We start from the raw sequence: 14,126 nt of genomic DNA on the forward strand, positions 1-14,126 counted from the left end.
ACGCCCAATAAGCAGATTTTTATTACTCAACTTCCTAGTCGGTGGTCTAGCATACACTCAATGTTCCTCTAAATTCCCACTGTATGCCATGCATCTGCAAAGGACTTCACCAAAGGGACAGACATTGGAAATTTCCAGTGTTAGAGGGAGAACAGACAAGGAGACTTCTCTGTACTTAAATGTTATGGTCATGTGCGGCCCAACTATGGAGATCTGAGGTGAAGAAAAATGTGATCATTGTGCCAACATTCAGTGCCATGTACAATTTCCACTCAAGACAAAAAACTGTTCGTATTTAAAAAGCAGACATGTTTTGAAATAGTCTGATGGAAATGGACAGCACCAAAAAAGAAAAAACTCCGGAACATAGTTTACAAGTCAAGAATAGCATTGAATATTTTGAAGCAGGTTGCTGCCCTCAGCCACTGGAGAATAGGCAACTGGTATGAGTGAATGCAAAGACGGCATGGTCAGCTGCATATGTGGAGGACTGAAAAGGCAACTTTGCATATTCTGTAGAAGCAGTATCTCAAGGTGAGCTAGGAGACACGGATGTAGAAAAGAAAAACAAACCTAATAAATATACCCAAAACAATGATAAGAGAGCTAAGAGGACCATCTACAGAGATAGTAATCCATGATTCAGGCAAAACGAATACAGAGTTGGCCATCTGTGGGATCCCGCTCCGATTTAAAAATGTCTAAATAAACTGGAGCACCAACACGTGTTCATGGATTACTAATGTGTTTAAACATTTGAGAACTCTAATGAGATCCTGTGTTGGAGAGAAATGCACTTTAAAGTAACAAAGTACAACCAGTGACTGGTCATCCACGCAATCCCCAGTTTCTCAAAAGGGTGCCTGCTTAAAATCAACAAAGTAAGCAGAACAGGTCAGAAGGAAGGCATTTCTAGTACAATCTCAAACAAATTTAAGGAAACAGAGAAGCAGCGGTATTTAAAAGATGAAGACGCTTGTTAATCTGTTTTATCTCCTCAATCCTCTACTCAGTGTAAAATTTGTTTGACACACCTAAACGTGCATGCCTTAGGAGCGAGAGTCCAACTACAACAATGTACTAAGTGAGACTGCTGCGACTAGGCCAATCCTACAAGTCGCAACTGTTGGCCCAGCTCTCCCGGTTCACAAGCAGTACCTCACCAAAAAACCAAACAGCAAATGGTGATTTCTGGCAGCCTTTACACATGGACATAAGTGTGCGACATCTGAGGGGAGTCGTGGTGAAACGGAGATTTTTCTCACGTTAGTAATAAGTCTCAGTCACACACAAGCAGTAAAGGAAATGCAGTAAGGTTTTCAATAGGTTTAGCAAACAGACTGCAATCTACTGTAAAATGCAAGAACTGCAATGATTAGAATACTACACAATGCAAGAAACAGATATGTAAAGATGAGCAGTGCATACAAAGACCCCCCCACTCCTTCTTGCAAGAAACATGAAATGTAAAATATCCCTAAAACCTTACAATGGAGACCCTAATTTGTAACCTGACGAGAGGTAGGTGTGATAAACCTAATCTGCCAGCACCAGGTGCATGAGATGCACCCCCTTCCCCCAACCCTTGTTACCCTGGAATAAGGACTCTATATCAGACTGTGGTGGCACGAAGGCTGGGTCTGCAACAAAGCGACGTGTAGCATAGATGGCGTCAATAGCATCTGGTAGGAATCCCTCCGATAACCTTGTATGCGTGAGATGTATTTATACAGATCTTGTAGGACCCCTGACACAGGTATGTTCTCAAACAATAGATAAGATGCATGCTTGCGGTGGCAATTATCTAAACAATTCCCTTCAAAAGTACGTTATCTTCCTGTCACACATAAGTGAGAAAGGGACATGATGTGAATATATGTATCGCGCTTAACTTTGCTGCTGATAGTGACACCATCACAGAGTGGCACTAATAATGTAAAATCAAAACATAACAGCTGTTTTGAAAAAAATAATTAAATAAATAGGCTAAGACAGAGGAAGCTAAGTAGGTTAGAAGTCACTAGGTGACGGAGGCACATCGCTTCAAGCCAGATGGCTAAGCTAAACTGATTTCCATTAAAACTAAATAGGATCCACTACAACATGTACAACAGATCCTATCTTGCAAATAATGCAGATGACTTAAAAAGTCAGTATTTCTATTCAGAAATGATCTAAATACCCCCACACAACGTTCAATGAGAGACTATTAGTTTCCTATATGCCATTAACCTAATTTTGATGGTCTTCACTGCACCGCTATCCAACACATTTATAACGTATGGGTTTTCTGTAAACTGCAGCAATACAATTCATGCTACTTCCTTCACCAAGGGCCAAAACTCATTATACCCTGGTGGATTCCACGTTCTTTTTGAGGCAAACCAGAAGGGCACTACTCAGTCATTACCTCGATGAATGAAATGGGCAACTTTCTTGAAATCTTCTTCAAGGATTCCCCGCGAGGTCAGAGCTGGCGATCCAAATCTCAGCCCGCTGGGACGCAATGCACTTTTGTCACCTGCAGAAAAATGAAGTACACAAGTAAAATCTTGCATTGATTAGGAAAAAATGTCAAGGTGGAAATGACAAAAAAATTATAAATAAAGTAAACAGCCCTGTGCTCCACAGGTAACGAAGTCAGGCAAAGTTTAACCCCAATAAAGACGGCGTAAGGGATCAGTAATCAAAAGATATAGTTAAGAGAAGGCACAAGACACATCTGTAGGGTTTTTAAAAAAAAAAAAAATGCTGTGCGATGGCATGTATGTGAACGAAGAGTGGACCTCTGTACTTTGGTCAGGAGACAGCAGAACAGAGAACATAGTCAACTTGGTAGACTTCACCATCACAAAAGCAGCAATTATGGGCTTATATGGCCTACAAGCATTTAGGGCCTGATTACAACTTTGGAGGACTGTGTTAATCTGTCCCAAATGTGATGGATATACCACTATGGAACTCGTAATACGGTGGGCAGGATAGCCGTCACATTTGGGACGGATTAACACTGTCCTCCAAAGTTGTAATCAGGCCCTTAATGTTGATTCCTTTAGGAATATATATTTTATAATCAGATGTTCAGAATACATTGTTTTATCTTAGAAGATGGTAAAAAGCGAAGATCTTACATTGACTTTTTACATAACCATGACTGTTGAAGAAATGGTACCAATTTCCATCAACTGCCTAGAATTTCAGTATAAGGTGGTGCAGAGAAGTGTAATTTCTACTCCATATCAGTCCGATAAATTATTTGATGAGTACTAAATAATGCAGAAATTGTGATGGGTAGTTTGCCACAGTCTCCAGAATTGTTAGATTTATACAACAAAACAGAAGCCTTCGCCTTGTACACGTGAATAAAGTTTAGTTATTAGCTAAAGAAGAATCAAGGATTGTAAGGATAGTCTTTTACCAGGTAGTAATACCAACACAAAGGCTCTTTTAACACTATGTGACAAAGGTTTGTTTTTTGCTGTTTTAGAAAGGAGCAACACTAAATTAGCAAACTGAAATAAAATAAAATGTAAAAAACATCTATTGTTAGATTCTAGAACATTGGTTTCACAATTCAAAACTTTTATCTATCCTCTGAGGCACCAGATGGCTTTTGACGAATAAGGATGAGAAATATTTGAAGGCCGAAGAGAGAGATCAGGGTAGAGCAAAGAAATCTGAAACTCTTCTGTACCTGGTCTGGCATTAAATGTTCTATTAGAATAAGATCATTCAATTGCCTACAAATAGTAATAAAATATCAATCGTTCAATTATTCTACAAATCAGCAACCCGTGGTGAATGTATATAGTAAGTTAGAGGAGTGTGGGACTCAATTGCAGATTGGTTACAAAAAGCAGGATAAACCACTGATAAGCCTAGGGGTAGTTATAAAAAACATGCCAATTGTATAAAAGCTATATAAAAGTAACGTGGAAGGTTTGGAAAAAAAAAAAAAAAAAAAGCATGAAGAAATAATCTCCGTTTTGTGAAAACATAAGAGACAGAGAGGCAAATACAGGATTACTTTCACGGCACACATAACCTATTTAGCAATTATGTCTTGGCTAATTGGCAGGCAGAAATATTAATGGCTCATTTAGTACCGTTACACATACCACAAGGTCAGGACAAATCTAGTAGAATTTTGTTTCTTTTCGAGCGTTTTTATGCAAGAGAAAGTTTTTGTTCAGGACAAATCAAAAATCAATCTCAAACCTCTTTCACTATTAGATCAGGCTTTTCCCGGTAAAATAACACTACTGATGTAACTGCTGAATATATTTTATGACAAGGGTGGAACTGTGAGAATAATTTTTTTAGATGTTATTATTCTATATGACTTGCAAACGTGCTATCTTTCGCTTAATTCCCAATACTAGCACATGCCAGCAGATCCTTGAGAATCTGAAGGAAAAATAAGCAAAAACCTTTGATAGGCTCACAGATACCTTTGACTACACTCAATCTTTTTCTGCAGATTGAATCTCTCTTCTTTTTGTCCTCTTTAGTATAAGGGATAAAGCTCATGGGAGTATGCCAAAGGTTGGTTTGGGGGCCTGTGATGAGGAGGTTTCCCAATGTGGGAGGGTGGGGCGCTTGATTTAGAGTTATAGGGAGGTGGAGGGCTAGGCAGGGCACTTCGGCAAAATGAAATGAGGGTTTGAGTAATTAGTGTGCTGGCTGTCTTTTATTCTGATTTTCAAGACATTTTGATTTTATTGGATGCTATAAAGGCATTCATGAGAGAATAGGCCCAAAGAAAACTCTGAAGGCACGGATACCTACGCTGGAAAATATGGGTATGTATATATATTATATACTGGGTTGACTGATTCGTATAAGGATGATCCTACTTTTCCCTTGATTAGGCTTAAGTTAACATTTCTGTCCTAACACAATTGTTAATAAACATTTTTTTCTATTTAATGGTACTAATTTTATCCATCTTGGAAGAACGGAAGACTGAGTTGACCTGCCATGATTCAAACATGTGAGCATGAAGTCAAACATATTCACAGAGCGGATGCTTTAGTCCACTGAGCCTCAAGACACAATTCACCCAGTTGCTTATACTTCTTTTTTTCCTGCATATACTTCTTGTACTACTCTCTTCCCAACCATATTACTTCCAATATGAGGCCATTCACTCTAAGCTACAGGACCTACTACAAATACAATAGGGATCACCAAGGTCTTGGCTTTCTACATATATTCATCTCAGCCACGTTGCTATACTGCCGATTTTATCCAACACATCTAAATAGATAAAAGAGATATGACTAAATGGCTAAGCTGGCGTTCAAAGAACCCAGACGTGAATTTTATAGCAAGACAGGAGGCTTATATTATGCATCTTTGTCTACTAGTAATTGTGGGTATGTTCAGTGTAATGTGAGCATGTGCAATATAAGAATTAAAAATCTTGGTGGAAGGATCTAATTATGCATACAGACCCTCCTCCAAATCACATCTCGTGTGTTTCTCCTTATGCGCGATAGTCCAGCTGCATCAGAATGCGCTTCTGTTAGGAACTCTTCTGAGCTCAGTTTTCACTGCAACACAACTATTCATTATGTGACGCTTCCCCCATTCAGATTCTGAAGGTACCAGAGAAGGAAAAGGGCTAGGTTTTTTTTTATTTTTTAAACTCGAACACATTAATGTATGTATGGCCTAAAAAAGGGCCCAACGAACAGCTTCCCTGATAAGGTGCATATTCGGTCTATTTCAGGAATGCACTGCGAATTTTTTTTGGGGGGGGGGGATGTTTTCTTACTGGCAAATCAGAATAGTGTGGTTAGACAAAGGAGGCACTGTTCACCAGCCTCATCTTTAAGGATGGCTACTAGGTCATTTGTTCGGCAGCTGCCTTCCAGACATCTTAGTCACTCGTCATCTTGTGACCAAACTCATGAAGGCTAACAAAGACCACGCTTGTAGTGACTGATCGCAAGGGTCCAGGCCAATCACTTGTAACCTCCCCCCACCCAATAATTGTAGCCTTTAGGAGTAGCCAATTTCCGTGCCGCCACTTGCAACCCACGTGAACTGCTTCAGTGACACTTAAATATAATCCTTTGGGCTACTGATTTAATAGGAATGCTTTTAGTTGTTACAAGTTTAATAACTGTGTGGGACTTGTCAATCACTGTTCAGTAAGATGCTGCAGCCTCGCGTTTTCAAACTAGATAGAATAAATGGATGTGGTTGAAGGGCAGGGTGTAATAACTCAATGAAATATTGTAGACGTCCTCACTGGGAGCAGCATGAGAAGTCACTTCTGTTAACTCATCGTTTAAATTTGGTAAAATGACAATGAATGTAGCGGAATAAACACACGCATTAGATCATGACAATAGTAGGACCTTCGTGGTAGGCCTTGTAAGGAGGCAAAGTGGTGGGTTTTCCTCAGTAAAAATCGTCGTATCCCACCGATATTTTTATAACTTATTAGCAACAGCTACTGGTCAAAGGCAAGCATGAATCTGATCAGTAATTACCAAACCTTTAGAAAGTATGAGCTATAGCGCATTGGCACATTTCCAATCTCGATTTTTCAGTAAAAGCTACACCATTTGGCATACCATTTTTTGTGTGACATGTTTCCAACCTGAAGTAAGAATGCAAGCACAAAGGACTGTGAAGTGACAAAAGATATATTTCACTACTTTATGGTTACAGTTGTCTGGTCTATGCACGCATCTGCCAAAGATATAGTAGGATACTTACTACAATTGCAAAAGTCAAAGCTAGCTTTCTCTCCAATAAAAATACATCTAACCGCAATTTCAGCTTACCTGCAAATTACGCACTCAACTTCATTATTTAGGATACCAGTCATAAAAGCATTTATGGAAGGCCTAAAGAGAATTATACCACCACGAACACCACCAGTTCCTTCATGGAACCTCAACATTGTCTTAACACGACTCATGGGTCCACCTTTTGAGCCCATGCACTCTTGTGAAATGCAATATTTAACATGGAAAGTTGCATTTCTGATTGCCATCACATCTCTAAGAAGAGTGAGTGAAATTCAAGCATTTACCATACAAGAACCTTTTATTCAAATACACAAGCATAAAGTAGTTCTACGAACAAATCCAAATTTTTTACCAAAAGTGATCTCACCGTTCCACTTGAATCAAATCGTAGAATTACCAGTGTTCTTCCCACAGCCAGATTCTGTAGCTGAAAGAGCACTGCATACATTAGACATCAAAAGAGCACTAATGTACTACATTGACAGAACAAAACTAATTCGAAAAACAAAACAACTATTTATTGCTTTCCAAAAACCTCATACAGGGAGTCCAATTTCTAAACAAGGCATTGCTAGATGAATAGTTAAGTGTATTCAAACCTGCTATCTTAAAGCAAAGAGAGAGCTGCCTATTACACCAAAGGCACACTCAACCAGGAAAAAAAAAAAAAAAAAAAGGTGCTACCATGGCCTTTCTAGGAAATATTCCAATGAACGAAATATGTAAGGCTGCAACATGGTCTGCGCCTCATACATTTACCAAACACTACTGTGTAGATGTGTTAACGGCACAACAAGCCACAGTAGGTCAAGCAGTACTACGAACATTATTTCAAACAACTTCAACTCCTACAGGCTGAACCACCGCTTTTGGGGAGATAACTGCTTACTAGTCTATGCACAGCATGTGTATCTGCAGCTACACATGCCATTGAACGGAAAATGTCACTTACCCAGTGTACATCTGTTCGTGGCATTAGTCGCTGCAGATTCACATGCGCCCACCCGCCTCCCTGGGAGCCTGTAGCCGTTTAGAAGTTGATCTTGAACATTTGTAAATATATTACTTTAAACTTCATTATGTACATACGTATTCACTCCATTGCATGGGCACTATTACTAGCATACACAACTCCTACCTCACCCTGTGCGGGGAAAACAATCTAAGATGGAGTCGACGCCCATGCGCAATAGAGTCGAAATGGGAGGAGTCCCTCGGTCTCGTGACTCGAAAAAAAGACTTCTTCAAAGAAAAACAACTTGTAACACTCCGAGCCCAACACCAGATGGCGGGATGTGCACAGCATGTGTATCTGCAGCTACACATGCCATCGAACATATATATATATATATATATATATACATACATACACACACACACACACACACACACACACCCCCCCCCCCCCCCTACCTATGTACAAATGTTGTTAACTTAAACAACTACAGGCTGCCGGGGAGGTGGGAGGGTGCATGTGAATCGGAAGCTGAACATACCACGAAGAGATGTACACTGGGTAAGTGACATTTTGCGTTCAATGGCATGTGTAGTTGCAGATACACATGCTGTGCATAGACTACAAAGCAGTTCGTCCTCCCATAAAATCGGTGGTTAGCCTGTAGAAGTTGAAGTTGTTTGAAATAATGTTCTGAGTATAGCTTGACCTACTGTGGCTTGCTAAAATAGTGTTTAGTGAATGTATGCAGTGTTGACCAAGTAGCTGCTTTACATATTTGAGCCATTGGTATATTTCCTAAAAAAAAAGCCATTGTGGCACCTTTCTTCCTTGTGGAATGTGCTTTTGGAGTAACTAAGAGTTGTCTTTTGGCTTTAACCTAGCATGTTTGGGTGCATCTTTCTATCAATCTTGCTAATCCTGGTTTTGAAATGGGGTTACCTGCATACGGTTTTTTAAAGGCTAAAAAAATGCTGTTTTGTTTTTCCGAATGGTTTTGTTCTATCTATATAGTACAGTAGTGCTCTTTTAATGTCTAATGTATGTAGCGCTCTTTCTGCCACATAATCTGGCTGTGGGAAGAAGACTGGCAGTTTCACCGTTTGATTGCTATGAAAAGGTGATAGTGCTTTGGAAGAAATTTGGGGTTAGTTCGTAGTACAACTTTGTTTGTGTACTTGTATGAACGGTCCTTCAATAGTGACAGCTTGAATTTCACTGACTCTTCGCAATGATGTAATTGCAACTAGGAAGGCAACCTTCCATGTTAAGAATTGCATATGACATGAGTGCATAGGTTCAAATGGTGGGCCCATAAGTCGCGTAAGCACTATGTTTAAATTCCAAGAAGGAACTGGAGGTGTCCTGGGTGGAATGATGCGTTTTAAGCCTTCCATGAAGGCTTTATTTAGAGTTCCTGTTATTATTGAGCTGTGCTGTATATTTTGTAAATATGCTGAAATTGCAGTAAGATGTATTTTTATGGAAGAGTATGCTAAATTTGATTTTTGTAAATGAAGTAAATTGCATACAATATCTTGTATTGATGCTGTAAGAGGGGCAATCTGTTGAATTTGCGCTGGTTGCAAGTGGGAGTTTTGGTAGGTCATTGAGAAACCTAGAGTGTGTAGGGTTTGTATTACATAATGTGTATGGTTTTGACACTGTCTGGCTGTTGGATTATATTAGCCAGTCATTGAGATATGGAAAGACATGGATGTGTTGTATTCTTAGGTAGGCTGCCACTACCGCAAGGCATTTTGTAAATACTCTGGGAGCTGTTGTTATCCCAAAGGATAACACTTTGAACTGGTAATGTTTTCATTGTATTACAACCTGAGATATTTTCTGTGCGCTGGATGGATGGGTATGTGAAAATACGCATCCTTGAGGTCTAATGTTGCCATAAAATCTTGTTGCAACAGTGGAACTACATCCTGTAGTGTTACCATGTGAAAGTGTTCTGATAGGATGTAAAGATTGAGAGTTCTGAGATCTAGTATTGGTCTCAAGGTTCCATCTTTTTTGGGAATAAGGAAGTACAGGGAATAAACCCCTGTCTGTTCCTATTTGATGTTGTGGTACAAGCTCTATGGCTTGTTTGAGTAATAGTGACTGTACTTCTGTTTGCAACATGGAGATGTGTTGGGAGGAGGGTTTGTGTGGTTTTGGCGGTATATCTGGAGGAATATGTGCGAATTCTATGCAATAACCTTTGTGGATAATACCCAATTGTCTGTTGTAATGGGTAACCAATTTTTGGGGAACATTTGCAGTCTTCCTCCCACAGGAGACGTGTGATGAGGGACGATGTGGAGCAAGTCACTGTTTTGCGTGTGAGGTTTGTTTTGTTGGCTGACATTTTCCCCTACCTCTGGTAAATTGGCCTTTGTAAGTTCCTTTAAACCACCTCGTTGGTACGGAGGCCGGTAAGATGGTTTTGATTGTGAAGTGGATGCCTCAGATATTTGGGCTCTAAAACCACCCCTGTATTGAGGCTTTCGAAATGAACCTCTGTAGTGTGTAGTATATAGAGCACCCATGGCTTTAGCAGTGTCTGAGTCCTTTTTCATTTTTTCGATAGCCATATCAACCTCAGGGCCAAAAAAGCTGTTTCTCATTAAATGGCACGTTAAGGACAGCCTGCTGGATTTCTGGTTTAAACCCTGACGACCGAAGCCATGCATGTCTCCGAATGGTGACAGCAGTATTGATTGTCCTAGCTGCTGTATCTGCTGAGTCTAGAGCTGACCTAATCTGGTTATTAGTAATAGCCTGCCCTTCCTCGAGCATTTGCTGTGCTCTTTTTTGTTGGTCTTTTGGGAGATGCTGGATGATAGCTTTCATCTCGTCCCAGTGGGCCCCATCATACCTAGCCAGTAGTGCTTGGGAGTTGGCTATTCTCCATTGATTAGCTTCTTGCGATGCCACTCTTACCAGCAGCATCGAATTTCCTGCGTTCCTTGTCTGATGGTGGTGCATCACCAGATGACTGGGAGTTGGCCCTCTTCCTTGCCACACTGACAACTACGGAATCATGAGGTAGCTGTTGGGTAATGAATGCCAGATCAGAGGGAGGCGGCTTATATTTCTTTTCCACTCTGGGAGTGATGACCCTGGCTTTAACTGGCTCTTGAAAAATTTGATGTGCGTGTTTCAACATGCCTGGAAGCGTGGGAAGGGACTGGTAAGTAGTGTGAGTGGAAGATAATGTATTAAAGAGAAAATCATCCTCAAGAGACTCGGTGTGCATGGCTATGTTATGACGCTGCCCTAGCTAAAACCTGAGTGTATGAAGTGATATCTTCTGGTGGCGATGGTTTTGAAGGACAGCAGTCTGGGCTGTTATCAGAAATGGGATCATCGTAGAGATACCATTGGTCGACACTGTCTTGGTGTGAATCTGCAGAGTGTACTGGAAACTGTGCAGGTGTAGGGGTAGTAGGTGGAGAGACAGTCCGGTGAGGAGAATGCAGAGGAGACTGATGAGGTAAGAATTGCAGAGGCAGAGTTTTTTGTTTGGGCCTTGGCACTTTGGCTAGTGGCTGATCAGTGTCCAATTGTCCTTGAAAGGCTAGCTTCCTCTTAGTTTTCAGAGGAGGTGCAGTTAGGATCTTGCCAGTGTCTTTATGAATATGAATTCTGGCCTGCCCTTCATCAAATTCCTTCATTTGTGTGAGTTCCTCCGAAAATCTATGGCTTTCTTTAAGTTGTTTTGAAAGTCCATGCTCCTCTGTGTAGATGGGTCTTTGCAGCTCCGAAGCTGGTTTTCTCAGGATTGAAAGGCCTGGAGTGGATGCTGGCCTCAGCTCTTACAGGGATTTTCAAGACTTAGACTCAATGGGTCGCTGTTTGCCAGTTTCAGAGCCTGTGCTTCGGCTAGAGTCCGAAGGCTTCGGTGGCGTGGCCTTTCTCGGTGCCGAAGTTGTTGCTTGGTCACCGGAAGTCTTTTTGCAGGTGGAGCCATGGCCTTCCGGCAGTGGCGTTCCAGAGGCCTTGTGTTTGGGCTTGGATTGGACAGGGGCAGGCGTACTCACGTGCTGTCCTGCCATGACCGGTCTGTCCTCCTCAGACTCGTGCTCTCAGTCGGACCCTCGAACGGAGACTGTGGTGTGCATAATCTCTTCTTCCTCCACGTCAAGATGTTTAGTGCTTCTCAATACCATTTCCAACCTTCGCGCTCTTCTGTCTCGTAGAGTCTTCTTCAGGGGGAAACTCTTGTTGTCAAGTAAAGATTGATGATTGTTCTGAATGGGGTGGCAGCAGAGGTTGTTAAAAGGAAGATTTGTGGTGGAAAAGGGTCAGAAGAGCAGCCAGCTGGCCTGCTTGTTTTGGTCAGACCAATCAGCTTCTGATAGCTGAAGGAATTCAGAGGCTGGGTTAACCTACACTTGGTAGGTGGATTGTCGGAAAAGGGCTGGTGCTGACAGTGTTCTTTTGGTTTAAATAGGCGTTCAACATGTCTGCTCTAGTTGTGTAATGATTTGCCTGTAAATTCTTTGGAAATAGGATGCTTTCCTTCTGTCCATTTATGTTTATGAAATTCGGAGAGAACTTTATAACATTCTTCATTTGTACATTTTAAATTCTGTTTGAATAGTAGCTTTTTTTTAAATAGCTTTTTTGATAGATGACCTGTATACTGTTGTGTTTGTGTAGGTGAAATTTGTCTCGAGTTTTTTTTGCTTTGAGCCAGGTGCTTGGCAGTTTTGTAGTCTGCTTTATTTTTTTTATTCCTGCATTTATAGAAGGTGCTTGTTTTCTTTGGCATGTTTTGTTGTGTTTAGTGGAAATAGGATAGCAAAGGTTTTCAGGAGCCGCTCAGGAGTGTTTGAACTGAACATTTTGTGTCCAGACCGGTGTTGAATGTTAATTGTGTTTCTGGCTCCTAAAAATTCAGTTTGTTGCAAGGTCTTTATGTGCTTGCTGATAAGGTGGCCGTAGGTGTGGAGAGTTGTAATGTCTTGTGTTGGAAAGCTACCAGATGATCGGTCTGACCACGTGACTGGAAAGTGACTAGTTCTGGATGGACAAAAATGACATCTAGGGTGTGTGGAGTGATGTTTAGGGGCAATCTGGTGTAGGTTCAAAGTGTCTTGGTTAGTGATGTTAGTTCTGAGATGGGGCATATAAAACCATAGGTTGAAGTGTAGTGTCAGAAGGTTTGAAACTACGCCTAGAAATGCTTCTGGGAATGTTCCACTGCTAGGTGGTGGCTTGTAAAGATGGAGGAAGTTACAGGAGAATGATAGTGTAGTGTTGCATCTGGTGATGACAACCTAACAAGCTTGTACGGAAATATACCCAGCTTTAGTACGATTCATTGTTTCCTTGAATACAACAGCTAGTTCACCTCCTCTTTTGCCTGTGTGGTTAAGAGTGACAGTTTGATAACCTGGAGGAACAGCTTCATGCAATACTGGAGCCATATCATCCCCCAAACTACGATTCGGTTATGAAGAGCAAGTAAAGTTATGTGTCTGAGTAGGTTGTAGATGTGGTGCTTGTTTTTACAAAGAGAGTGCATTTATTAGTTTGTAGTTTAGAGATGGTGATTTGGTGGGTGTTTGACTGTTTTCTGAGAGAGCGAGTAGTATTGTTTGGGCTTGAGTAGGTGGACTATCTGTGATTTTGTTAACTGTACTGGGATAGCAATAGGGCTGGTGGAAGTATGCAGCAGGTAGGGAAAAAGTATGCAGCAGGGTTGACCACCAAAGTGCCAAGAACAGACAAATTATGGGGCATATTTTGGGATATTATTTATTATTTGATCATTTTTCCAGTTGTCAACACTGTCTGGGAATTGGTTGCACCTCATCAGTAGCAGTCATACATTTAAGCAATAGAAAGGTGACTTAGTCAACCTGCGCAAAGGGCCTTCCAGTGTGCAGCAATACACGTTGCAATGGTTTTAGTATCTTTTAAACTGTTCGAGACAAAAACAAACATTTTTTGTTAAAATCTGCACATTATGCAGCAGAGGTGGTATTATGTGGCAAATCTATAAATATGCAGAAAACCTCGGCAGCCACACAATTGCATAATTCCAGTGGTCCTGTTCACAAGGCAAAATCTGCATTACAAACACTCAGTGGAAGAACACTTACTGCCCGGTCAAATTCTGCATTCAAGGTAAAGACCATTTGGGTGAAGCTGCAGCGCCTCAACCAGTGCTTCCTAAAGCACTTTTCCAAATTATGGCATAAGGCATAGTGGCAACTGCACTGTCGAAGCAGACCTAAATAGTGTGGCTGCCTCTTTCATGATCATTAAGGACATTATTTCCAATCAAGAAAATTCATTTCACCACAAACACCTGAACACAATGACTTGCCGGTCTAATGATCAGGACTGGAGCCCGTGTTCATGACGACTCAAGTAAGGCTGCAGCTATGCAGCAGCAA

At 41.0% G+C, this 14,126-nt stretch overlaps 1 protein-coding gene across 1 annotated transcript in view; it reads right to left on the reverse strand.

The window, feature by feature from the left end:
- The window catches only part of SHMT1 (serine hydroxymethyltransferase 1), a 111,200-nt gene that overhangs the window by 9,092 nt on the left and 87,982 nt on the right, over positions 1-14,126 (reverse strand). The window contains exon 11 of the mRNA XM_069210107.1: positions 2,411-2,521. Within this exon, the coding sequence (XP_069066208.1) occupies positions 2,411-2,521 (111 nt within the window). The remainder of the gene's footprint in view (positions 1-2,410; positions 2,522-14,126) is intronic.

The sequence above is a fragment of the Pleurodeles waltl genome, chromosome 10 (genome assembly GCF_031143425.1).
Source record: "Pleurodeles waltl isolate 20211129_DDA chromosome 10, aPleWal1.hap1.20221129, whole genome shotgun sequence".
Taxonomy (NCBI): Eukaryota; Metazoa; Chordata; class Amphibia; order Caudata; family Salamandridae; genus Pleurodeles; species Pleurodeles waltl.